Source organism: Tachyglossus aculeatus, chromosome 16 (assembly GCF_015852505.1).
Source record: "Tachyglossus aculeatus isolate mTacAcu1 chromosome 16, mTacAcu1.pri, whole genome shotgun sequence".
Taxonomy (NCBI): Eukaryota; Metazoa; Chordata; class Mammalia; order Monotremata; family Tachyglossidae; genus Tachyglossus; species Tachyglossus aculeatus.
Window position 1 is genome coordinate 48,067,723 of NC_052081.1, and position 27,837 is coordinate 48,095,559.

At 50.6% G+C, this 27,837-nt stretch overlaps 1 protein-coding gene across 2 annotated transcripts in view; it reads left to right on the plus strand.

The window, feature by feature from the left end:
* The first annotated feature begins 3,509 nt into the window (after positions 1 to 3,509).
* RPS6KA1 (ribosomal protein S6 kinase A1) overlaps positions 3,510 to 27,837 on the plus strand; it is a 51,990-nt gene continuing 27,662 nt past the window's right edge. For both annotated transcript variants that reach the window (XM_038757748.1, XM_038757747.1), the window contains exons 1-2: positions 3,510 to 3,575; positions 11,809 to 11,853. Coding sequence is in view for 1 of the 2 variants with exons in the window: in XM_038757747.1 (XP_038613675.1) it covers positions 3,513 to 3,575; positions 11,809 to 11,853 (108 nt within the window). In the remaining variant the exon portion in view is untranslated. The remainder of the gene's footprint in view (positions 3,576 to 11,808; positions 11,854 to 27,837) is intronic.

A 27,837-nucleotide genomic window follows, 5' to 3' on the forward strand; every position in this document is an offset into this window, starting at 1 on the left:
TTTCCAGATGAGGTAACTGAGGCCCAGAGAAGTGAAGTGACTTGCCCAAGGTCAGACAGCAGAAAAGTGGCAGAGCTAGAATTAGAACCCATGACCTTCTGATACCAACATTGTTATTATTCAGCACTTAGAGCAGTACTCAGCACTTAAAACAGTGGTTGACACATAGTGCTTAACAAATACCATCATTCATTCATTCCTTCAGTCGTATTTATTTTTTTTTTGATAGCATTTATTAAGCGCTTACTATGTGCAAAGCACTGTTCTAATCGCTGGAGAGGTTACAAGGTGATCAGGTTGTCCCACTGGGGGGTTCACAGTTTTAATCCCCATTTTATAGTTGAGGTAACTGAGGCCCAGAGAAGTTAGGTGACTTGCCCAAAGTCTCACAGCTGGCGATTGGCGGAGCCGGGATTTGAACCCCTGACCTCTGACTCCAAAGCCCGGGCTCTTTCCTCTGAGCCGTGCTGCTTCTCGTATTGAACGCTTACTGTGTGCAGAGCACTGAACTAAGCGCTTGGGAGAGCATAATACAACAATAAACAGACACATTCCCTGACCACAGCGAGCTTACAGTCTAGAGGGGAAGACAGACGTTAATAGGAGGAAAAAAAAAATGACAGATACAGACGAAAGTGCTGTGGGGCCTGGAGTGGGGAATGAATAAAGGGAAGAAGTCCTGCCCTGTTTTTGGTTTTGTTCTCTGTCTCCCCCTTCTAGACTGTGAGCCCACTGTTGGGTAGGGACTGTCTCTCTATGTTGCCAACTTGGACTTCCCAAGCGCTTAGTACAGTGCTCTGCACACGGAAAGCGCTCAATAAATACGATTGATTGATTGATTGCCCTGCAAAGAGCTCAGTTGGAGGTCAGGGGGTGGGGAAGCAGGGAGCAAATGGTGGGAAGATGTGAGATTTATTTCCCCCTCCACGCATACACGCACACACCTGTAAAATCTGCCAGCCCTCCTGAAATCCCACCTTCTCCAGGAAGACTTTCCTGATTAATTTATCCCCCATCGTGGCATCCACCCTACAGCCTGCCTCAGCACATGTGCCTCTCAAATTGCTCAGGAGTTCATCGAATGACTTATCCATCCACTTCGGCCTAAGATATCGTTGCCTTCCTCTGCCATAGTCTCCGTTTTCCCTCCTCCTACTCTTAGTCATTGTGAATATGAACTCCTGAGGGCAGGGAATGTAGACCGGCACGACTGTATTGTAATATCGTCCTCTCCCAAGGGTGTTAATGATTGTACGTATTTATTACTCTATTTATTTTACTTGTACATATCCTATTTATTTTATTTTGTTAATATGTTTGGTTTTGTTCTCTGTCTCCCCCTTCTTGACTGTGAGCCCACCGTTGGGTAAGGACCGTCTCTATATGTTGCCAACTTGTACTTCCCAAGCGCTTAGTGCAGTGCTCTGCACACAGTAAGCACTCAATAAATACGATTGATTGATTAATGATGGTCATTTAGCTTTAATTCTATTTGTTCAGATGACTTGGCACCTGTCCACATGTTTTATTTTGTTGTCTGTCTCCACCTTCTAGACTGTGAGCCCACTGTTGGGTAGGGACTGTCTCTATATGTTGCCAACTTGAACTTCCCAAGCGCTTAGTCCAGTGCTCTGCACACAGTAAGCGCTCAATAAATACGATTGATTGATTAATGATGTGCATTTAGCTTTAATTCTATTTGTTCAGACGACTTGACACCTGTCCACATGTTTTATTTTGTTGTCTGTCTCCCCCTTCTAGACTGTGAGCCGGCTGTTGGGTAGGGACTGTCTCTAGAGGAGCAGCGTGGCTCAGTGGAGAAGAGCATGGGCTTTGGAGTCAGAGGGCATGGGTTCGAATCCTGCTCCGCCACATGTCTGCTGTGTGACCTTGGGCAAGTCACTTCACTTCTCTGAGCCTCAGTTACCTCATCTGTAAAATGGGGATTAAGACTGTGAGCCCCATGTGGGACAACTTGATCACCTTGTATCCACTCCCAGCGCTTAGAACAGTGCTCTGCACATAGTAAGCGCTTAACAAATGCCATTATTATTATTATATGTTGCCAACTTGTACTTCCCAAGCGCTTAGTACAGTGCTCTGTACACAGTAAGTGCTCAATAAATACGATTGATTGATTGATTGATTATTATTTCCAGCGTGGCTCAGTGGAAAGAGCACAGGCTTGGGAGTCAGAGATCGTGGGTTCGAATCCCGACCACCACTTAATAATAATAATAATAATAATGTTGGCATTTGTTAAGTGCTTACTATGTGCAAAGCACTGTTCTAAGCGCTGGGGGGGCTACAAAGTGATCAGGTTGTTCCACGGGGGGCTCACGGTCTTAATCCCCATTTTACAGATGAGGTAACTGTTGGGTAGGGACTGTCTCTATATGTTGCCAACTTGTACTTCCCAAGCGCTTAATACAGTGCTCTGCACACAGTAAGCGCTCAATAAATACGAGCGATTGATTGCGGCTCAGAGAAGTTAAGTGACTTGCCCAAGGTCACACAGCAGACATGTGGCGGATCCGGGATTCGAACCCCTGACCTCTGACTCCCAAGCCGGGGCTCTTTCCATTGAGCCACGCAGCTTCAGCTTGTCAGCTTGGGCACTTTAACTTCTCTGGGCCTCAGGGACCTCATCGGGAAAATGGGGATGAAGACTGTGAGCCCCATGTGGGACAACCTGATCACCTTGTAGCCCCCCAGCGCTTAGAACACTGCTTTGCACATAATCTCCTCACCGTACCTCGTTCTCACCTGTCCCGCCATCGACCCCCGGCCCACGTCCTCCCCGGGGCCTGGAATGCCCCCAATCCCTCTGCCCCTCCGCCAAGCTAGCTCTCTTCCTCCCTTCAAGGCCCTACTGAGAGCTCACCTCCTCCAGGAGGCCTTCCCACACTGAGCCCCTTCCTTCCTCTCCCCCTGTCCCCCTCTCCATCCCCCCCATCTTACCTCCTTCCCCTCCCCACAGCACCTGTATATATGCTTGTACATATTTATTACTCTATTTTACTCGTACATATCTATTCTATTGATTTTATTTTGTTAGTATGTTTGGTTTTGTTCTCTGCCTCCCCCTTTTAGACTGTGAGCCCACTGGTGGGTAGGGACTGTCTCTAGATGTTGCCAATTTGTACTTCCCAAGCGCTCAGTCCAGTGCTCTGCACATAGTAAGCGCTCAATCAATACGATTGATGATGATGATGGTATGCGCATAACAAATACCATTATTATTATTGTGTCCACTCGGAGCCACGCTGCTCCTGTCGAAGCAGCCGAAGGCAGGCCCTGTTTGGTTGTCGCCTGGGCTGGGGAGGGGCCTGGCCCCCTTGGCGGCCTCGCCCCCTGGTCGCCAGGTGGCCAATGGGGCGAGTGAAGGCCAGGCCCGCCCTTCGGGGGGCCCGCTGACGGACGGGGCCCCGGTGGAAGTGGTGCGGGCGGGCGGGCGGGCGGGCCGGGGGGCAGAGGGGGCCGGCGGGTGGGCGACGGGCGGGGCCGCCACGATGCCGCTCGCCCAGCTCGCCCAGCCGTGGCCGGACATGGAGTTGGTGCCGCTGGACCCGGAGGTGAGAGCGGGGACGTGGGGGAGGTGGGCACCTGTGGGCAGGACCGGCCCGGCACAGCCACAGCCCCTCCTCGCCCCCGGCCCGGCCCCCCCCCCCCCCTTACCACTCCACTCAATCGATCAATCAATCAATCGTATTGATGGAGAGCGCTTGGGAAATCCAAGTTGGCCACATCTAGAGACGGTCCCCACCCAACCCGGTGGGCTCCCGGTCCGTGCCAGCGCTTAGAACGGTGCTGGGCACATAGGAAGCGCTTAACAAGCTCGCTCTCTTCCTCCCTTCAAGGCCCTACTGAGAGCTCACCTCCTCCAGGAGGCCTTCCCAGACTGAGCCCCTTCCTTCCTCTCCCCCTCGTCCCCCTCTCCATCCCCCCATCTTACCTCCTTCCCTTCCCCACAGCACCTGTATATATGTATATATTATTTTGTTAGTATGTTTGGTTTTGTTCTCTGTCTCCCCCTTTTAGACTGTGAGCCCACTGTTGGGTAGGGACTGTCTCTATATGTTGCCAATTTGTACTTCCCAAGCGCTTTGTACAATGCTCTGCATATAGTAAGTGCTCAATAAATACGATTGATGATGATGATGATGTATATATGTTTGTACATATTTATTACTCTATTTACTTATTTATTTATCTTACTTGTACATATCTATTCTATTTTATTTTGTTAGTATGTTTGGTTTTGTTCTCTGTCTCCCCCTTTTAGACTGTGAGCCCACTGTTGGGTAGGGACTGTCTCTATATGTTGCCAACTTGGACTTCCCAAGCGCTTAGTCCAGTGCTCTGCACACAGTAAGCGCTCAATAAATACGATTGATTGATTGATTGATTAACAAATGCCACCATTAGCATTAGTAAGGGGGACCTTCCTCTCCTAACTTCCCTTTCCCTGCTCACCCTCCTGGGGCTGAGGGTCCCTGGGGCCCAGCCTGGCACCCCCAACTCGCTGCCACCCAGGGGCAGCCCAGGCCTGGGGTTTCATTCATTCATTCAATCGTATTTATTGAGCGCTTACTGTGTGCAGAGCGCTGGACTAAGCGCTTGGGAAGTCCAAGTTGGCAACATATCTATTCTATTTATTTTATTTTGTTAGTATGTTTGGTTTTGTTCTCTGTCTCCCCCTTCTAGACTGTGAGCCCGCTGTTGGGTAGGGACTGTCTCTATGCGTTGCCGACTTGTACTTCCCAAGCGCTTAGTCCAGTGCTCTGCACACAGTAAGCGCTCAATAAATACGATTGATTGATTGATTGATAGAGACGGTCCCTACCCAACAGTGGGCTCAGAGTCTAGCCCCTAGACTAGCTGACAGTCATCGTCAGCCCCTCCCAGGTCCTGGCTCACAGATGCCCTCCCCTCTCTCCCTCCTTCACCCTGTCCTGCCCAGCCCCCAGCTCAGTGCCCCCAGGGGACAAAAGTCCTAGCTGGGCGGCAGGGCCGGGATGGGTGCCGCCTGCCGCTTCCGGCTCCAACTCCTCCCTGCCCTCCCTTCCCCGACGGGCCCGCACAGGAAGCTGCCAGGGGAGCTGCCTACCAATGGCTGGCATAGAGGTAGCGGGTGGCACCTCCTCTGGGCCCACCAGTGGGAGTTGGGGACCAGGAGCCCAGAGTGCAGGAGGTCTTGCCATGACCCCATGAGATGTCGGCCAACTCCAGTAGCCGCCCATCTGGCCACGGGTTCGGCCTCTCACCCTCCGACCCCGGGGGAGGTCACCTGGCCCACGCCCTGCCACGTGTACCTTGTCCGTGGTAGAGGGGTGGGGAGGAGGACTCCCCCAGGGGCAAGGGGCTTGGGGTCACCAGTCTTCCACGGCTCAGCCTCTGGCGTCTCCAAGCCTTGGTGGCCCTGAGCCCAGTTCCTCCTCTCTCCACGGGTCTAATGGGGGCTGGAGGGGTATTCCACCTTGGCACCCCCCTCTCCGGCTCACCGCCTCTCCCACCCCATCCTGCCAGGGGGGTGCTCAGATTTTCTGTACCTTTGCCATGGCTTCAGGGTAGGCCTGGGCTTTGACGTTGCCCCACGCAGTGGTGTCCTTCCTCGCCAGGCCCGTGAGGGTGGCCGGGGGCAGGGAACTGAGCCCTCAGATCCAGGCCGGGGGCGCGCCGGCGAGGGTGGGATGGAAGGGCTCAGGGGAGGAGGGATGGCGGGGAACAGGGGAGAGAGGACTCTCCTTCCTCCCCACAGAGCCAAGCCAGACAGTGGGGAGGGGGAAGCCCAAGCTCCATGGGCAAGGTGGAGGGTGAAGGGGTTAGGGGGGCAGTCCCGCCTGAGGGAATCCAGAATAGTTCTTCGAGACAGTTTGCTTGGGATCCCGCTTCCAGCGGCTCTCTTGGGGTGAGGCCTTTTGCGGTCTTCCCGCCCGATCCCCCCCATCACCCCCCGCCACCGGATGAGGGAGGAGGTTTCGGTGCGGTGGACGTTGGGGTGTGGCAGGGAGAACTGGGAGCGGGCCGGGATCCAGTCCCTGCTCCCCCTCGCCCCGTGCCAGGCAGACGACCTCAACTCCGCCGATTGTGTTAACTGGGCCGCTCTCCACGGGCATAGAGAGGGAGCCGGTTTCCCCCCTCCGGAGATGCCAGGAGCCAGGACTTCTGGCGCCGGGCTGGGGTGGCCTGTGTCTTGCGGGGTCCGGAGGCTTCGCTGGGTGCGGCCCGGGGGCTCTCCTGCCTCCTCAGATGCCCCCACCCGGTCTGGAGCCAATTATGTTGCCAATTTGTACTTCCCAAGCGCTTAGTACAGTGCTCTGCACATAGTAAGCGCTCAATAAATACGATTGATGATGATGATGGAGCGAGGGGGAGGCCCGGGCAGCCCGGATCCTGAGCCACCTGGTCAACTCTGTTGTTATATCGTACGCTCCCAATCGCTTAGTCCAGTGCTCTGCGCACAGTAAACGCTCAATAAATACCATTGATTGATTGAGGCAGAGCAGGTAGGCGCTATGGGGGTCCCACACCAGAGAGTTCATCCAGTCCATCCTCCTGCCTCTGGGCAGGTAACACCGGAAAGGGGACGACCGCTTTCAAAAAGCGCGCCGAGACCCTCCAGGATGAAGCTGGTCCTGGGGGTGACGATCAATCAATCAATCAATCGTATTTATTGAGCGCTTACTGTGTGCAGAGCACTGTACTAAGCGCTTGGGAAGTCCAAGTTGGCAACATATAAAGACAGTCCCTACCCAACAGTGGGCTCACAGTCTAAAAGGGGGAGACAGAGAACAAAACCAAACATACTAACAAAATAAAATAAATAGAATAGATATGTACAAGTAAAATAAATAGAGTAATAAATATGTACAAACATATATACATATATATGAGGATGAGGGGAGCAGGGCTGGTTTGGGGCGGGGGTGGATCAGTCGATCAATCAGTGGTATTTATTGAGTGCTTACCAAGTGCAGAGCTCCGTATTGAGTGCTTGGGCAAATAGAGTTCAGTGCAGCATGGCTCAGTGGTAAGAGCCCGGGCTTTGGAGTCAGAAGTCATGGGTTCAAATCCCGGCTCCGCCACTTGTCGGCTGTGTGACTTTGGGCAAGTCACTTCACTTCTCTGTGCCTCAGTTCCCTCATCTGTAAAATGGGGATTGCGACTGTGAGCCCCCCGTGGGATAACCTGATCACCTTGTAACCTCCCCAGCTCCTACAACGGTGCTTTGCACATAGTAAGTGCTTAATAAATGCCATTATTACTATTATTACAATACAACAGAGTGGATAGAAGCATAGAAACAGTGCTCTAAACACAGTAAGCGCTCAATAAATCTGATTGAATGAAACATTCCCTGCCCACGATGAGCTTTCGGTCTAGAGGGGGAGAAAAGGGGAACATAAATCAATAAATGACGGATATGGACATAAGTGCTGGGAGGCTGAGGTGGGGGACAAATAAAGGGAGCGATTCAGGGGAAGGCAGAAGGGAGTCGGAGAGGAGGAAAGGAGGGCTTAGTCAGGGAAGGCTTCTAGGAGGAGGTAGGCCTTCAATAAGGCTTTGAAGGCGGGGAGGAACAGGAGGACTCAACAGGAGAACAGAAACCCTCCTGTTTCTCCAGGACACGGAGTGTCAGCTTTCGCCCGGGGCCTTGTAACCGAGCTCCAACTCGCAGGTACTGCTGCTGATACTGGAGCCAGGGCACATCTTGGAGCTGGAAGAGAAAGGGCCCCAGAGCTGTAATTTATTTATTTAGATTCATTTCTCCATGTCTGAACTTTACTTCTTTCCATTAATGTCTGTCTCCCCCCTCTAGACCGTAAGCGTGTTGTGGGCAGGGAATGTGTTCGTTGTTCTATGGTACGCACCCCAGCACTTAGTACCGTGCACATAGTAAGCGCTTAATAAATGCGATTGAATGAATGAGTTAGGTGGGGCCCTGGCCCTCCGCTTTGGCTGGGTGACCTTGTCTAGTTGGGAGTCAAATTCTCTTCCTGATGGGGCTGTGGCCACGGGGCTGGCTTTTCTCTGGGGAGAGGGGACTTTTAGTGGCAGGGGGGGCTACTGGCTAAGCGGAGCTGTAGGGCGGAGAGACCCTGTTGGGGGGTCAGCCCCCAGCCTCCTCTGAATCCCCAGGTGTGATCGTAAATCAATCGTTCAATCAGTGGTATTTATTGAGCGCTTGCTGCATGCGGAGCTCTGTGGAAAGCGCTTGGGAGAGTACAATTAATTGGAGAAGCAGCATGGCTCAGTGGAAAGAGCCCGGGCTTTGAAGTCAGAGGTCATGGGTTCTAATCCCGGCTCCGCCAATTGTCAGCTGTGTGACTTTGGGCTAGTCACTTCACTTCTCTGGGCCTCAGTTACCTCATCTGGAAAATGGGGATGAAGGCTGTGAGCCCCCTGTGGGACAATCTGATCACCTTGTAACCTCCCCAGCGCTTAGAACCGTGCATTGCACATAGTAAGCGCTTAATAAATGCCATTAAAAAATTAATAATAATAATAATGATGGTGATGGTATTTAAGTGTTTACTGTGTGTCAAGCAAGAGAAGCAGCGTGGCTCAGGGGAAAGAGCCCGGGCTTGGGAGTCAGAGGTCATGGGTTCTAATTCCGGCTCCGCCGCTTGTCAGCTGTGTGACTTTGGGCAAGTCGCTTCACTTGTCTGGGCCTCAGTTCCCTCATCTGTAAAGTGGGGATGAAGACTGTGAGCCCCACATGGGACAACCTGATGGCTTTGTATCCTCCCCACCGGTTAGAACAGTGCTTGGCACATAGTAAGCGCTTAACAAATGCCCTCATTATTATTATTATTATTACTAACCTCTTGGGAGAGTACAGTAGAACAATAAGCAGACACATCCCCTGCCCACAACAAGCTGACAGTCTAGAGGGGGAGACAGACATGAGTAGAAATCAATAAATGACAGAAATGGACATAAGTGCTGTGGGGCTGGGAAGGGAGGATGAATAAAGGGAGCAAGTCTGGATGACGCAGAAGGGAATGGGAGAAGAGGAAAGGCGGGATTTAGTCACGGAAGGTCTCCTGGAGGAGAGGGGACCGTCCCCACCAGCCCTCTGAAGAGAGAGTGAGACTGTACTGAGTGATCCCTAGATCATCCTGACCTAGTGGAAAGAGCACGGGCCTGTGAGTCAGAGGACTTGGGTTCTAATCCTGACTCCAGCACTTGTCTGCTGCGTGACCTTGGGGAAGTCACCTCGCTTCTCTGTGCCTCAGTTTCCTCATCTGCAAAATGGGGAGTAAGGCTGTGAGCCCTATGTGGGACAGGAAGTGTCCAACCTGATTATCTTGAATCTACCCCAGTGCTTAATACAGTGCCTGGCACAAAGTAAGAGCTCAATAAACGCCCCAATTAATATTCATTCATTCAATCGTATTTATTGAGCGCTTACTGTGTGCGGAGCACTGTACTAAGCGCTTGGGAAGTACAAGTTGGCAACCTATAGAGACGGTCCCTAGCCAACAACGGGCTCACAGTCTAGAAGGGGGAGACAGACAACAGAATATCCTACGGAGAGGGCTTCTGAGATGTGGCCATCGAGGTGAAGCGGGCCCTCAGCAGGGCACAGGGCCTTCGGCCCAAGGATCCAAATCGACCCTGGATAAGCTGCTTCCTGTTCCCCCTCTCCAGCCCCTCCATCTGTTCCCCTGCTTCCTGGGATGTCAGAAGTGTTTGTCTTTTGTGGGAAGGAAGGGGCGGCGCTGACCCCCCACCTCCTCCGCCCCCTCCCCCAGCCGCGAGGGGATGCGCCTGGGGTCTGCCCTGGCACTCCGCAGATGGCCAAGCACGCAGTGCTCTCCCCTGGGAGCGGGAAGGTCCAGAAGGCCCCGGGAGGGAGGAGGATGGACGGAGGGAAGGAAGGAGCCCACTTTTAGACTGTGAGCCCACTATTGGGTAGGGACTGTCTCTATATGTTGCCAACTTGTACTTCCCAAGCGCTTAGTACAGTGCTCTGCTCTTAGTAAGCGCTCAATAAATACGATTGATGATGATGATTGATGAAGGAGCCAGCGAACAAGCTGGGTCTTAGTCCGGCTTTGAGGCCCTGAAGGGAGGAGACCCCAACCAGCTGGGCTCCGGGGTCCCTGAGAACCACAGGGAGGCCCTAAAGAGGACCGTCCTTCCATCCTTCCTGCCTGCCTGCCGGAAGGGTCAAATGCAAATTCATTCAATCATATTTATTGAGCGCTTACTTTCTGCAAAGCACTGTACTAGGTGCTTGGGAGAGTGCACTAATAATAATAATGATGATGGCATTTAAGCGAATACGATGTGCCGGGCGTCGCACGAAGCGCTGGGATGGATACAAGCAAATCGAGTTGGACACAGTCCCTGTTCCATGTGGGGCTCACAGTCTCAATCCCCATTTTACAGTAAGCGCTCAATAAATACGATTGAATGAATGAATGAATTTTACAGATGAGGTAAGTGAGGTCCAGAGAAATGAAGTGACTTGCCCAAGGACACTCAGCAGACAAGTGGTGGAGCTGGGATTAGAACCCTACTGAGAGCTCACTTCCTCCAAGAGGCCTTCCCTGACTGAGCCCCCTTTTTCCTCTCCTCCTCCCCATGCCCCCCACCCTACCTCCTTCCCCTCCCCACAACTCCTGTATATATGTTTGTACAGATTTATTACTCTATTTTACTTGTAAATATTTACTATTCTATTTATTTTGTTAATGATGTGCATTTAGCTTTAATTCTATTCGTTCTGACTTCTCGACACCTGTCCACTTGTTTTGTTTTGTTGTCTGTCTCCCCCTTCTAGACGAGCCTGTTGTTGGGGAGGGACTGTCTCTATATGTTGCCAACTTGTACTTCCCAAGCGCTTAGTACAGTGCTCTGCACACAGTAAGCGCTCAATAAATACGATTGAATGAATGAATTTAGCTTTAATTCTATTTGTTCTGACTTCTCGACACCTGTCCACTTGTTTTGTTTTGTTGTCTGTCTCCCCCTTCTAGACTGTGAGCCCGTTGTTGGGGAGGGACTGTCTCTATATGTTGCCAACTTGTACTTCCCAAGCGCTTAGTACAGTGCTCTGCACACAGTAAGCGCTCAATAAATATGATTGAATGAATAATAATAATAATAATGATGATGATGATGGCATTTATTAAGCGCTTACTATGTACAAAGCACTGTTCTAAGTGCTGGGGAGGTGACAAAGTGATCAGGTTGTCCCACGGTGGGCTCACAGTCTTAATCTCCATTTTACAGATGAGGGAACGGAGGCCCAGAGAAGTGAAGTGACTTGCCCAAAGTCACACAGCTGACCATGGGCAGAGCCGGGATTTGACTCCAAAGGCCGGGCTCTTTCCCCTGAGCCACGTTGCTTCTCTGCTTCTTTTCGTTCTCTTGTACTCTCCCAAGTGCTTAATACAGTGCTCTGCCCGCAGTAAGCGCTCAATAAATACGCCTGACCGGCTAACTAACCCCCACCTCACCCACCTTCAGAGTCTCCTGAAGAACTGCCTCCTCCTCAGTCAATATGAGTGATCGATGGATCCTCCGATAAGCCTTCCCTGATGGATGGCCATCTCCCTGGTCACTTTAGTGCCGCCGCCTCGGCCCTCTTGGATCAGTGGGTTTTCCCCTGTGCCTAGGGCATATCTCTTCCCTCCGCCTTAATGCTGCCATGCTCCTCGGTTTTCCTGGTGCATCCCCTCCGGGGCCTGGCACTGGGCATTCCCTATGCCCCGGGACTGGTGTGGCATCCAGTCCCCCCCAACAGACCCTCCGTGCCGGGCGCTAACCCCTTTTCTCTTCTTTCTTTTCCAGAACGGACAAGTCGCCGTGGAAGAGGCGGGGAAGTTTTCATCCAAGGTAAGGAATGGTGTGGATTTTGGGGTGGGGATGGGGGCTAGGGCATGGGGGTCCCTGGGACAACCCCAGCAGGGCTTACTTGGCCATGGGAGTGAATCCCAGTTCACCCCAACATGGAACCTGGGTCCTGTAAGATCAGTCTGGGTGCAGCAGCCCAGTGTTTGTTTGTTTTTTGTGATATTTCATTCATTTGATTGCATTTATTGAGCGCCTAATGTGAGCAAAGCACTGTAATAATAATAATAATAATAATAATAATAATAATTGGCATTTATTAAGCACTTACTATGTGCAAAGCACTGTTCTAAGCACTGGGGAGGATACAGGGTGATCAGGTTGTCCCACGTGGGGCTAACAGTCTTAATCCCCATTTTACAGATGAGGTAACTGAGGCCCAGAGAAGTTAAGTGACTTGCCCAAGATCACACAGCAGACATGGGGCGGAGTCGGGATTCGAACCCATGACCTCTGACTCCAAAGCCCGTGCTCTTTCCACTGAGCCACGCTGCTTCTCTGTACTAAGCGCTTATTTGTTAAGTGCTTACTATGTGCTTGTTAAGTGCTTATTTGTTAAGTGCTTACTAAGAGAAGCAACGTGGCTCAATGGAAAGAGCCCGGGCTTGGGAGTCGGAGGTCATGGGTTCAAATCCCGGCTCTGCCAGTTGTCAGCTGTGTGACCTTAGGCAAGTCACTTAACTTCTCTGTGCCTCAGTTCCCTCATCTGTAAAATGGGGATGAAGACTGTGAGCCCCATATGGGACAACCTGATCACCTTGTATCCTCCCCAGCACTTAGAACAGTGCTTTGCACATAGCGCTTAACAAATGCCATTATCATTATTATTATTATTATTATTATTATGTGCCCATCACTGTTCCAAGCACTGGGGTAGATACAGGATAATCAGGCTGGACACAGTCCCTGTCCCATATGGGGTTTACAGTCTTAATCCCCATTTTACAGGTGAGGTAACTGAGGTACAGTGAAGTGGAAGTGACTTGCCCAAGGTCACACAGCAGATGAACGACAGAGCCGGGTACAGAACCCAGGTCCTTCTGACTCCCGGGTGCTTGCTCTATCCACTGGGCCACGCTGCTTTTCTAAACTTCTCTAGACTGTGAGCTCCTTCTCCAGACTAAAAGCTAAAAGACTAAAAGACTAAAAGCTTATTGTGGGCCGGGAACGTGTCTACCGACTCTGTTGTACTGGACGCTCCCAAGTCAGTCATCGGTCCAATTTATTGAGCATTTACTAGGTGCCTAACGCTTTAGTAAGCACTTGGGAGCATACAAGCATCCGGCGCTTAGAACAGTGCTTTGCACATAGTAAGCACTTAATAAATGCCATTATTATTATTATTATTATTACAATATAACAGACACGTTCCCTGCTCACAACGAGCAGTACAGCGCTCTGCAAGCAAGCGCTCAGTAAATACCATTGATTGGTGAGGGGAGGGAATGAAGTCAGCAGCTGGATCCCGGCCTACTTGGGATGCAGATCCGCCCATCCTGGCAGATGGTCCATCTTCCTCAGACTGTAAGCTCCTGAGAGCCAATCTGTACTTCCCAAGCGCTTAGTACAGTGCTCTGCACATAGTAAGCGCTCAATAAATACAATTGATTGATTGAGAGTGGAGGAAAGGGGTGTCTAGTTGTTCTTTTGGACCTAGAGGAAAGATCATAAGCCTGGGCCCGTTGTTGGGTAGGGACCGTTCTCTATGTGTTGCCGATTTGTACTTCCCAAGCGTTCAGTACAGTGCCCTGCACACAGAAGCGCTCAACAAATACGATTGACTGGGAGTCAGAACACCTGGATTCTAATGACCCCTCCGCCGCTTGCCTGCTGTGGAACCTGGGGCAAGAACAGTCATTATTACTAATAACTGTGGTATTTTAGTCCCTACTATGTGTCAAGCTCCAGAGACTGCAAAAATCTGCATGAACTGTATCCCAGTGCCCGTTGTTGGGTAGGGACCGTCTCTCTATGTTGCCGATTTGTACTTCCCAAGCGCTTAGTACAGTGCTCTGCGCACTGAGCCCGTTGTTGGGTAGGGACCGTCTCTATATGTTGCCAGCTTGTACTTCCCAAGCACTTAGTACAATGCTCTGCACACAGTAAGCGCTCAATAAATGCGATTGAATGAATGAATGCTCTGCACACAGTAAGCGCTCGATAAGTACGATTAAATGAATGACTGACTGAAATGGGGCTTCAGCCTAAATAGGAGGGAGAGCGGTATTTATCTGCATTTTACAGATGGGGAAACAGGCACAGTGACGTGTCTTGCCCATGGTCACTTAGCAGGCAGGTGGCAGAGGCTATTTATTTATTTTACTCTATTTATTTATTATTACTCTATTTATTTTACTTGTACATATCTATTCTATTTATTTTATTCTGTTAGTATGTTTGGTTTTGTTCTCTGTCTCCCCCTTTTAGATTGTGAGCCCACTTTTGGGTAGGAACTGTCTCTATATGTTGCCAACTTGTACTACCCAAGCGCTTAGTACAGTGCTGTGCACACAGTAAGCACTCAATAAATACGATTGATTGATTGATTAGAACCCGGTTCCTCTGACCCCTAGGTCCGTGCTCTTTCCACTGGACCACACTCACTCAACTTCCTTGTGCCTTAATTTACTCATTTGTAAAATGGGGATTTAAGACCCATTCTCCTTTAGACTGTGAGCCCCGTGTGGGATAGGGATTGCATAAATCTGAATGAACTGAATCTATCCCAGTGCTTAATACAGTGTTTGGCATATAGATTACAAGAATAGTCACTATTTACTATTTATTGTATTGCATTGTATTGGCATTAGTCTTCTAGACTGTGAGCCCACTGTTGGGTAGGGGCTGTCTCTCTATGTTGCCAACTTGTACTTCCCAAGCGCGTAGTACAGTGCTCACACAGTAAGCGCTCAATAAATGCGATTGAATTGAATATAGGAAGCACTTAAACACCACTATTATTATTGTTATTATTATTAGTTTTCTGCACAGCGTAAGTGCTCAATAAATACCACTGATCAGTCAGGGTGAAGCAGAGGCCCCCTCGCCCCAGTCCCCTGGGTAGTTTGGCTGGGCCCGAGCAACCCGGCTTTCCTCAACAAGGCCAAGGTTGGCAGTGCCATCCAGGCCTGGGCGCCTGCCCCGTCTCTGCCGTCACCTTCACCCCCGGTTCCTGAGGGAGAGAGAAGGGGGGGAAAAACACAACAACCGATCCAGCGGGGAGGGTCCTCGGGGCTGGGGCCGGTGTCAGGGGGTTTCTACCTGGGTGAAGGGCGCCTCGGGGTAAGAAGCGAGGCTCCCTGGCTCGCTGCCCCGTGAGCTTCCGGCCCCGATCCAGTGCCAGTCACCGACTGCAGCGGGCCGTGTTGGAACAAGACGGGCCGGGCCAGGACAGGACAGGCCCCAGGGGATCTCTGCCACGCCGGGCGAAAAACACTCCACACCTTCCTGCTTCTAGCCATCCATTTCCTTTCCTCGCAGCGCGGTGCCATCCAACAGTGCGGTCATCGCCGTCCCTGCAGCCAAGGGGACAGTGCCGCGGGATGGTTGGGGAGGTGGACCCTTCCCCCCATTGAGGGCAACCATGTGGTTTGGGCCCACCGGAGACCCGTGAGCCTCCGGCCGCCGTCCCGGGAGGGAGTCTGGGATGCCGCCAAGGCCAAGCGGGGCCAGGGGAGGGGAGGGGACCGACTGTCCCAAGCCTGCACCCCTCAACCTGTCTGTTTGTTGTTCCATTGTCCTCTCCCAGGTGCTTAGTACAGTGCTCTGCACACAGTAAGTGCTAAATAAATACGATTGACTGACCCTAGTTGCCATCATCCCAACTTGTGTAGATTCCCCCCCACAAAACACACACACACACACACACACACACACACACACACACACACACACACACACACACACACACACACACACACACACACACACACACACACACACACACACACACACACACACACACACACACACACACACACACACACACCCCCCCCCCGTTATCACGGCGACCCCCCAAGCTGAGACTCACAGTGCAGAAAGACTGCGGGGGCTCCCTCCCCAATCTTCCCCTCCATACTAGGTTCCAGGGGAGAAACTCCAGGTCCCCTTTCGATCCATCCCCAGGGAGCGAGGGAAGGAAAGCAGGCTTCTTTTGCAATTAATCGATCAATCAATGGTATTTACTTCTTCCTTCAACAATAAGCAACCACATTCCCTCCCCACAATGAGCTTAGAGGCTTCTTTTGCAATTAATCGATCAATCAATGGTATTTATTTCTTCCTACAACAATAAGCAACCACATTCCCTCCCCACAATGAGCTTAGAGGCTTCTTTTGCAATTAATCGATCAATCAATGGTATTTACTTCTTCCTACAACAATAAGCAACCACATTCCCTCCCCACAATGAGCTTAGAGTCTAGAAAGACTGCATTGAGCGCTTACTGCGCGCAGAGCGTTATACTAAGAGCTAGGGAGAGGACAATACAACAGAGTTGGTAGGAGCTTACAGTCTAGAAGGAGAGACAGAGAAGCAAATCAATCAATCAGTCGTATTTATTGAGCGCTTACTGTGTGCAGAGCACTGTACTAAGCGCTTGGGAAGTACAAGTTGGCAACGTATAGAGACGGTCCCTACCCAACAGCGGGCTCACAGTCTAGAAGGGGGAGACAGAGAACAAAACATATTAACAAAATAAAATAAATAGAATAGATATGTACAAGTACAAATAAATTACAGATGTAGATGTAAGTACTTTGGAGGGAGAGGGGCATCAAGTGCTTATAGGGGACAGGTCCAAATGCCAAGGAGAAGAAGTAGGGGAAAATGCCCCTCTTCCCCCTTCTAGACTGTAAGCTCCTTGTGGTCAGGGAATGTGTCCGTTTAACTGTTGTATTGTACTCTCCCAAACGCTTAGTACAGTGCTCTGCACAAAGTAAGCGCTCAATAAATATGATTGAATGAAAAGGGGGTGGCCAGGGCAGTTCACAGAACACAGGCCCAGAATGCAGGAGGAAGGGAGGCGAGGGAAGCGGGCAGAGCGATTCCTAGCGCACAGGCCCAGGCCTGGGCACGGGAGAGGAGGATGCCGGGAGCATCTGCATGCCATGACGGGTTTCTGGAGTTGGGGTGCTGACTCAAACCTGGGAGGGAACCCCACCGCATGCACAGGGGGAGGAGATAATGACTATGATTCAGGCCTCCCCTTGGCCTTTGATCCCGCAGTGGGGCCGGGCTTGGGGGGAGGTAATCATAATGCTAATGACGGCATTTGTTAAGCGCTTACTATGTGCAAAGCACCGTTCTAAGCGCTGGGGAGGATACAAGGTGATCAGGTTGTCCCACTTGGGGCTCACAGTCTTAATCCCCATTTTACAGATGAGGTAACTGAGGCCCAGAGAAGTTAAGTGACTTGCCCAAAGTCACACAGCTGACAATTGGTGGAGCCGGGATTTGAACCCATGACCTCTGACTCCAAAGCCCGGGCTCTTTCCAATGAGCCACGCTGAGGTAGACCAGACTGTGTGGGCTACAAGCAATGCGAGACAATGATTCTCCCCGCAACTCAAAGCCTTAATGAAGGCACATCTCTTCCAAGAGGCCTTCCCAGATTAAGCCCCCGCTGTCCTCTTCTCCCATTCCCTTCTGAATCCCCCGAACTTGCTCCCTTGGTTCATTCCCCCTCCTAGCCCCACTGCATTTATGTCCATATCTGTCATTAATTGACTTCTATTAATGTCTGTCTCCCCCCTACTGCACTGTGAACTCGTTATGGGCAGGGAATGTGTCAGTTCATTGTTGTGTTGTACGCTCCCAAGTGCTTAGTACAGTGCTCTGCACACAGTAAGAGCTCAATAAATATGACTGAATGAATGAATGAGAGGTCCGGGTGGGGCTGGTTTGGGTCTGGGGGCAGGGGGAGGGGTCTTCCCAGGGATATTGGGCTTGAACCGGGAGGCAGCAGAGGAGAGGAAGGGTGCGGGTTGAAGATTCCCGCTGTTGGGAAGACATCATTCATTCATTCAGCTGTATTTATTGATTCATTCATTCATTCAGTAGTATTTATTAAGCACTTACAGTGTGCAGAGCACTGTACTAAATGTTTGGAAAGTACAATTCAGCAATAGAGTCAATCCCTGCCCACACCAGGCTTACAGTCTATTGAGCGCTCACTGTGCTGAGCACTGTACTAAGCACTTGGGAGAGTTCAGTAGAACAATAAACAGACACATTTTCTGCCCACAATGAGCTTACAGACTAGCGGGGCTGTACAGTCTATAGATCCACTCAGGGGGAAGGGGCTGTTCGGATGGAAGATTGGGTTATTATCATTATTATTATTATTATGGTATTTGTTAAGCGCTTACTATGCGCAAAGAACTGTTCTAAGCACTGGGAAGGTTACAAGGTGATCAGGTTGTCCCACATTGGGCTCACAATCTTTATCCCCATTTTACAGATGAGGGAACTGAGGCACAGAGAAGTTGTGACTTGCCCAAAGTCACACAGCAGACACCCTCCCTCCCCAGTTCTGCTCGAAGCTGATTTTCTTTTTAATGGTATTAAGCATTTACTATGTGCTAGGCACTGTGCTAAGCACTGGGGCAGGTACAAGTTAATTTGTTTGGACACAGTCCGTGCCCAACATGTGGCTCCCAGTCTTAATCTCCATTTTCCAGATGAGGTAACCGAGGACCAGAGAATAATAATAATAATTATTATTATTATTGGGGAAGCAGCGTGGCTCAGTGGAAAGAGCCTGGGCTGGGCTCAAATCCCAGCTCCGCCACTGGTAAGCTGTGTGACTTTGTGCAAGTCACTTCACTGGGCCTCAGTTACTTCATCTGTGAAATGGGGATTAAGACTGTGAGCCCCCTGTGGGACAACCTGATCACCTTGTAACCTCCCCAGCGCTCAGAACAGTGCTTTGCACATAGTAAGCGCATAACAAATGCCATCATCATCATCATAGAAGCCCCCCGCCCGCAGCTTCCCTCTTTCTGAGCGGACAGGAGGCGTGCTCCCCGACCCAATTCCGGAGCGCCCTGGTTTCCGGGTCCTCTCCCACCCCAAACTTTGCCCCGAAAGCTGGCTCTGAGCCCGGCCCGGCCCAAACTCCCGCCCCGCCGATCGGGTCAGGGTACAGGCCGGGCCCATCCCAGGTGAGAGGGAAACTTACCCTCCGCACATCCGCCAAGCTCGCTCTCTTCCTCCCTTCAAAGCCCTACTGAGAGCTCACCTCCTCCAAGAGGCCTTCCTACACTCAGCCCCCCCTTCAATCAATCAGTCAATCAATCGTATTTATTGAGCGCTTACTGTGTGCAGAGCACTGTACTAAGCACTTGGGAAGTACAAGTTGGCAACATATAGAGACAGTCCCTACCCAACAGTGGGCTCACAGTCTAAAAGCTAAAAGGGCTCCCTCCCCATCCCCCCGCCTTACTTCTTCTCCTCCCCACAGCACCTGTATATATGTTTGTACATATTTATTACTCTATTTATTTTACTTGTACGTATTTATTCTGTTGATTTTATTTTGTTAATATGTTTTGTTTTGTTGTCTGCCTCCCCCTTCTAGACTGTGAGCCCACTGCTGGGTAGGGACCGTCTCTATATGTTGCCAACTTGGACTGCCCAAGCACTTAGTACAGTGCTCTGCACACAGTAAGCGCTCAATAAATACGATTGAATGAATGAATAAAAGGCCCGTGCCCAACCTTCACCCCTCCCTGGCCCACCCCCCCCTCAAAAAAATCCTCATTACTTCTCCAGATGCAGAAACCTTTGATTTATATCAATGAAAAGGGGCTCCTTTTCATTGATATAAATGCCCTTCCTCATTGTCTCTGAGTGCTCCTCTTCGTGCACTGCATAACAATAATAATTCATTCACTCATTCATTTGTTGAGCGCTTACTGTGCACAGAGCACTATACTAAGCGCTTGGGAGAGTGTAGCACAACAATAGACACAGTCCCTGCCTAATAATAATAATTGTGGTATTTGTTAAGTGCTTACTGTGTACTAAGTGTTGGGGTAGATAAAAGGTAATCGGGTTGGATGTAGTCCCTGTCCTGCGTTGGGCTCACATTCCTAATCCCCATTTTACAGATGAGGTAACTGAGGCACAGGGAAGCGAAGTGATTTGCTCAAGGTCACCCAGTAGACAAGGGGCAGAGCCAGGATTAGAACCCAGGTCCTTCTGACTCCCGGGCCCCGGGGGCTATCCACTAGGCCACGCTGCTTCCTTCAGGCCACGCTTCTTTTTTTTTTTTTGATGGCATTTATTAAGCGCTTACTATGTGCAAAGCACTGTTCTAAGCGCTGGGGAGGTTACAAGGTGATCAGGTTGTCCCACTGGGGGCTCACAGTCTTCATCCCCATTTTACAGATGAGGTAACCGAGGCCCAGAGAAGTGAAGTGACTTGCCCAAAGTTACACAGCTGACAATTGGTGGAGCCGGGATTTGAACCCATGACCTCTGACTCCCAAACCCGGGCTCTTTCCCCTGAGCCACGCTGCTTCTTCCCTCGTTTTGTGCCTATAGGCGCGTGGTTGTTGACTCCCTATCAATCAACGGTATGTACAGAGCACTTACTGTGTGTAGAGCACTGTACACTAGAACAGAGTTGGTGGACACGTTCCCTGCCCACAAGAAGCTTACAGTTTAGAGGGGGAGAAAGATGTTAAAATAAGTTGCGGGTACGTACGGAAGTGCTGTGGGGCTGAGGGTGCGGTAAATTTGAGTGCAGAGGCGATGCAGAGGGGAGAGGGAGTGGAGGAAATGAGGGTTTAGTCGGGGAGGGCCTCTTGGAGGAGATGTATTGTTTGTGTGTGTGTGTGTGTTTTTGTGTGTGTTTTTTTGTGTTTTCTTTTTTTGTGTTTTCTCTTTTTGTGTTTTCTCCCAGGGGGTGGAAGTGGGTAACTGGACTGCACTTGTCCTCAGTTCAGTTTCCCAAGGAACCATCCGCCACCAGTCTGGACTGGCAGGGAGGGCCTTTTGTCCATATAATAATAATAATAATAATGATGATGACATTTGTTAAGCACTTACTATGTGCAAGACACTGTTCTAAGCGCTGGAATAATAATAATGATGGCATTTATTAATCAATCAAACGTATTTATTGAACATTTACTGTGTGCAGAGCACTGGACTAAGCGCTTGGGAAGTACAAGTTGGCAACATCTAGAGACGGTCCCTACCCAACAGTGGGCTCACAATCTAGAAGGGGGAGACAGAGAACAAAACAAAACAGATTAACAAAATAAAATAAATAGGATATGTACAAGTAAAATAAATAAATAGAGTAATAAATATGTACAAATATATACATAAGCACGTACTATGTGCAAGGCACTGTTCTAAGCGCTGAAGTAATGATAATAATAGTAATAATAATGGCATTTATTAAGTGCTTACTATGTGCAAAGCACTGTTCTAAGCGCTGGGGAGGTTACAAGGCGATCAGGTTGTCCCATGGGGGGCTCACAGTCTTAATCCCCATTTTACAGATGGGGTAACTGTGGCCCAGAGAAGTGAAGTGACTTGCCTAAAGTCACACAGCTGACAATTGGCGGAGCCGGGATTTGAACCCCTGACCTCCAACTCCAAAGCTCAGGCTCTTTCCACTGAGCCACGCTGCTTCCCCGAATAATGATGGCATTTATTAAGTGCTTACTATGTGCAAGGCACTGTTCTAAGTGCTGGAATAATAATAATGATGGCATTTATTAAGCGCCTACTCTGTGCAAGGCACTGTTCTAAGCACTGGAATAATAATAATGATGGCATTTATTAAGTGCTTACTATGTGCAAGGCACTTTTCTAAGCACTGGAATAATAATAATGATGGCATTTATTAAGTGCTTACTATGTGCACGGCACTGTTCTAAGCACTGCAATAATAATAATGATGGTATTTATTAAGCACTTACTATGTGCAAGGCACTGTTCTAAGTTCTGGAATAATAATAATGATGGCATTTATTAAGCCCTTACTATGTGCAAGGCACTGTTCTAAGCGCTGGAATAATAATAATGATGGCATTTATTAAGCGCTTACTATGTGCAAAGCACTGTTCTAAGCGCTGGGGAGGTTACAAGGTGATCAGGTTGTCCCACGGGGGGCTCACAGTCTTAATCCCCATTTTCCAGATGAGGTCACTGAGGCCCAGAGAAGTGAAGTGACTTGCCCAAAGTCACCCACCTGACAATTGGCGGAGCTGGGATTTGAGCCCCTGACCTCTGACTCCAAAGCCTGGGCTCTTTCCACTGAGCCACGCTGCTTCTCAATCTCTAATGTAATAATTTATTATTATTATCAAGTGCCATCGAGTCATTTCCAATTCATCGTTTAATAATAGTTTATTATTAATAATAATAATGATATTTGCTAAGCGCTTCCTATGTGCCAGGCACTGTACTAAGCACTGGGATGGATACAAGCAAATTGAGTTGAACACAGTCCCTGTCCCATGTGGGGCTCACAGGCTCAGTCTCCATTTTCCAGATGAGGTAACTGAGGCCCAGAGAAATGAGTGAATCATCCAAGGTCACATACCAGACAAGTCAAGGCCTTCTTACTCATAAATAGTGGAAAGTGGCTATAAGTAGTCAAGCGCTTAGTACAGTGCTCTGCACACAGTAAGCGCTCAATAAATATGATTGAATGAATGAATAGTGGAAAAAGCCTGGGCTTGGGAGTCAGAGGTCGTGGGTTCTAATCCCAGCTCCGCCACTTATCGGCTGTGTGACTTTGGGCAAATCACTTCACTTCTCTGTGCCTCAGTTCCCTCATCTGTAAAATGGGGATTAAGATTTTGGGCCTCACATGGGGCAACCTGATTACCTTGTATCTCCCCCAGCGCTTAGAACAGTGCTTGGCACATAGTAAGCGTTTAACAAATACCGTCATCCTTATTATTATTATTATTATTAATAAATGTATTTATGTCAATGCCTGTCTCCTCCCCCACTCCCCGCCAGACTGTAAGATCGTTGTGGGCTGGAAACGTTGTACTGTCCTTTCTCAAGCGCTTAGTACAGTGCTCTGCACATAGTAAGCTCTCAATAAGTAGACAGGAGACGAGCAGAGTCCGGGGCCGAAGCGGGGAGGTGCGGTGCCGTGCCGTGCGGTTCATTGCGCCCACCCCCATCCCCCCTTCTCATTCATTGTCGTATTTATTGAGCGCTTACTGTGTGCAGAGCACTGTACTAAGCGCTCGACCAGTAGGCTGTCACGGCTGCTATTTCTAGCCCAGGGTTTCACAGGTCGGGCCCCCAACGCGATCCACCCCCTCCCCTCAGGTGACTTGCTAACCTCTTCCCAACTCTGCTGATTATTAATGATAATAATAATAATAATTGTGATATTTGTTAAGCGCTGACTAGGTGCCAGGCACTGTACTAAGAGCTGGGGTGGATCCAAGAAAATCGGGTTGATTAGGGCACTGGCTGGGAGTCAGAAGGACCCGGATTCTAATCCTGACTCTGCCACTTGTCTGCTGGGTGACCTTGGGCAAGTCACTTCACTTCTCTGGGCCTCAGTTCCCTCATCTGGAAAATGGGGATTGAGACTGTGAGCCCCACGTGGGATGGGGTTGGGTCCAACCTTATTAGCTTGTGTCTACTCCAGTGCTTAGTGGGGTGTTTGCCACATAGTAAGCGCTGAACAAATGCCATCGTTATTAGTGGTGTTATTATTACAGTCCCTGGGGCTCAAAGTCTCAATCCCCATTTTACAGATGAGGGAACTGAGGCCCAGAGGAGTGAAGTGACTTGCCCAAGGGTAAGTCATTGAGCCCCCTGTCGCCCCCTGGCCCTTTAGGGAATCAATCAATCAATCAATCGTATTTATTTAGCGCTTACTATGTGCAGAGCACTGTACTAAGCGCTTGGGAAGTACAAGCTGTCAACATATAGAGACGGTCCCTACCCAACAGTGGGCTCACAGTCTAGAAGGGGGAGACAGAGAACAAAACCAAACATATTAACAAAATAAAATAAATAGAATAGATAGGTACAAGTAAAATAAATAAATAAATAAAGTAATAAATATGTACAAATATATATACAGGGAAGCAGCATGGCTCAGTGGAAAGAGCCCGGGCTTTGGAGTCAGAGGTCATGGGTTCGAATCCCGGCTCTACCACATGTCTGCCGTGACCTTGAGCAAGTCACTTAACTTCTTGGAGCCTCAGTTCCCTCATCTGTCAAATGGGGATGAAGACTGTGAGCCCCATGTGGGACAACCTGATCACCTTGTATCCCCCCAGCGCTTAGAACAGTGCTTTGCACGTAGTAAGCGTTTAACAAACGCCATCATTATTATTATTTATTTTTCTGCCCAGTCCTAGCCCAGCGAGACAGGCCAATTTAAGAGCCAGAGCAGAACCCAAGCCAGGGTAGGCCTCCCAGGCCACCTCTCTCCAGGGTTCATTAGTCAATCATTCCTATTTATTGAGAGCTTATTGTGTGTAGAGTACTGTACTAGGCGCTTGGAAGAATACATCATCATCATCAATCGTATTTATAGAGCGCTTACTGTGTGCAGAGCACTGTACTAAGCGCTTGGGAAGTACGAGTTGGCAACATATAGAGTCAGTCCCTACCCAACAGTGGGCTCACAGTCTAAAAGTCTAAAAATACAATACAACAGAGAAGCGGTGTGGCTTAATGGAGAGAGCACGGCCCTGGACGTTCTGCCATGTGTCTGCCCTGTGACCTTTGGCAAGTCACTTTACTTCATATCTTATTGGCAAGAGCAGGGGCTTGGGAGCCAGAGGTCATGGGTTCTAATCCTGCTCCGCCCCTTGTCTGTTGTGTTACCTTGGGCAAGGCGCTTCACTTCTCTGGGCCTCAGTTCCCTCATCTCTAAAATGGGGATTTTCTGTCTCCCCCTTTTAGACTGAGCCCACTGTTGGGTAGGGACTGTCTCTATATGTTGCCAACTTGTACTTCCCAAGCGCGTAGTACAGTGCTCTGCACACAGTAAGCGCTCAGTAAATATGATTGATGATGATGATGATGATGTTGATTGAGACTGTGAGCCCCACTTGCTACAGGGACTGTATCCAACCTGATTGCCTGGAATCTCCCCCAGCACTTAGAACAGCTCATTCATTCATTCATTCATTCATTCAATCGTATTTATTGAGCGCTTACTGTGTGCAGAGCACTGTACTAAGCGCTTGGGAAGTCCAAGTTGGCAACATATAGAGACGGTCCCTACCCAACAACGGGCTCACAGCCTAGAAGGGGCAGACAACAAAACAAAACATGGAGACAGGTGTCAAGTCGTCAGAACAAATTCATTCATTCAGTCGTATTTATTGAGCGCTTACTGTGTGCAGAGCACCGTACTAAGCGCTTGGGAAATACCATCTATAATAAATATCTATTTATTTTATTTTGTTAGTATGTTTGGTTTTGGTTTTGTGTTTGGTTTTGTTCTCTGTCTCCTCCTTTTAGACTGTGAGCCCACTGTTGGGTAGGGACTGTCTCTAGATGTTGCCAGCTTGGACTTCCCAAGCGCTTGGTACAGTGCTCTGCACACAGTAAGCGCTCAATAAATACGATTGATGATGGTGAAGTTGGCGACATACAGACAGTCCCTACCCAACAACGGGCTTAACAAATACCATAATTATTATGATTATTATCTGTTCCCCGGAGACGCGAGCCTCCTGCCCAGGCCTCGGAGGTGGAGGCCCCCACCCCCCGAAGCTCCTGTGGGTCGGATCGGGGCCCGAGGCTGTTTGGAAATGGTGTTGCCTTGTGCTGGGGACCCAAAGTTGCACAACTGCGAGGCGCTGCACCCTGGTTTCCACGGTGACATTGTTGCACCAGGATGCAGTCACCTCCTCGCCCGGTTGTGGTTTTGCTCCGCAGCTTGTTTCGGGGAGGGGAGGGGACCGGAGCCTAAGCCGGGCCTAGAGGGGTCCCCCCCTGCTCGCCCCGTCCACACCCCCATCCCCCCAAAGCCCACCCAAGGCCGAGGCGGAGCGGGCGGCATAGTTGTCCTCCTCCTCCTCCTCTTCCTGCTTCTCCTCCGGCCCGGGCTGGGGGTGTCTAGGCCTGAGCCGGCAGCAGCTGCCCGTCCTCAAAGTTGCCGCTCCTCTCGCCCCGTCGCTTCCTGTTTATGAAACCCAAACCATCCTCCGTAGGGGGTGGGCGGAGAAGGGTGGGGTTGGGGGGTCCCCCAGCTGCCGGGGCACCCTTTCCCAGGTGTCCAAAGGCCACTTCTAGTGACACTTAGAAAATAATAATTATTATTATGGTACTTGTTAAGCGCTTACTACGTGCCAAGCAATGTTCTAAGCACCAGCGTAGGTACAAGTTAGGTTGGACACAGTCCCCGTCCCACATAGGGCTCGCACTCTTCGGCCCCATTTGACAGATCATCATCAATCGTATTTATTGAGCGCTTACTGTGTGCAGAGCACTGTACAAAGCGCTTGGGAAGTACAAGTTGGCAACACGTAGAGACGGTCCCTACCCAACAGTGGGCTCGCAGTCGAAAAGATGAGGTAACCGAGGCCCAGAGAAGTGCCCAAGGTCAAATAGAGGATATGTGATGGAGCCGGGATTAGAACCCATGACTTTCTGACTTCCAAGCATCATGGTGGAGTGGATAGGGCATGGGACTGGGAGTCAGAAGGTCCTGAGTCCTAATCCCGCCTCCGCCACTTGCCTGCTGGGTTACCTTGGGCCAGTCACTTCACTTCTCTGGGCCTCAGTGGCCTCATCTGCAGAATGGGGATTGAGGTTGTGAGCCCCACGTGGGACAAGGGACTGTGTCCAACCCGATTTGCGTGGATCCCTCCAGCGCTTAGTACAGTGTCTGGCACATAGTAAGCACTTAACAAATACTATCATTATCATCCTCGCTTCACTCCCCAGGTCCCTAGCACCGGAGGGCCCAGAGCCCCCCAGGGAATGACGAAGACTAGCCCCAGTCACCCACACTGGCCCCTAGGGACGGAGGGCTTGGGCATTCATTCAGTCAGTCATATTTATTGAGCGTTTTCTGTGTGCAGAGCACTGTCCTAAGCGCTTGGAAAGTACAGTTCAGCAGTAAAGAGAGACAATCCCTGCCCACAACGGGCTCACAGTCTAGGAGGAGGAGACAGACCTCAATACAGCTAAACGGGCATCAATAGAAATAAATGGAATTATAGATATATATACCCAAGTGCTGTGGGGCGGAGAGAGTGGGGGAAGAGCAAAAGGAATGAGTCAGGGTGACGCAGAAGGGAGGGGGAGCTAAGGGAAAAAGTGGGGCTTAGTCTGGGCATCCAGCGCTTAATACAGTGCCTGGCACATAGTAAGTGCTCAGCAAAGGCTATTAGGAGGATGAACCCCGCTCTGGGGTCGCCCCTGGGGCCGGGCCTGGGACCAGCCGTTCCCCAGCCCTGGGAAGGGTCCGGGCTGGGCCGGGTCCCGCCAGGGACCCCGGAGACCCTTCCCCTCCAGGGAGGCGGGGGCGGCCGGAGGCTGTCTGTGGTGGCCGGGGGCGGGAGCAGGGGAAGTCCCACGGTTTCCTCTTTATCGGGGGCCAGGGCGATCTAGGCCGGGCTCGGGACTGGCCGGGCGACTGTCTGGACGGCGGCGGGAGGCCGAGCCCTCCTGGGTCCAGGCCATGGCGCTGCTCAGACACCTCTTCCGCATCAGGCCCAGGACCCAGGAGGCAAGTCGCGGCCCGCACCCCGGGGCCTGGGGCCGGGGGGCTTCACAGGCTCTGGGTTGAGGCCGCTGACCCTTCTCCGGGACGGGGGTGGGCAGGGGGTGGGGCGCAGCCTTTCCCACAAAGTGTGAGCATGCTCAGCCCCAGAGAAGGGGGTTGGGGAGGCTCGGCTTTAAAGTCAGAGCCCCCTGACCTGCCCAGACCCAAGACCCTTAGCCCCGGGCCTCGGGGTGGGACATGGGCCTGGAATCGAGGGCGGGAATAGACACGTGCCCGCCTG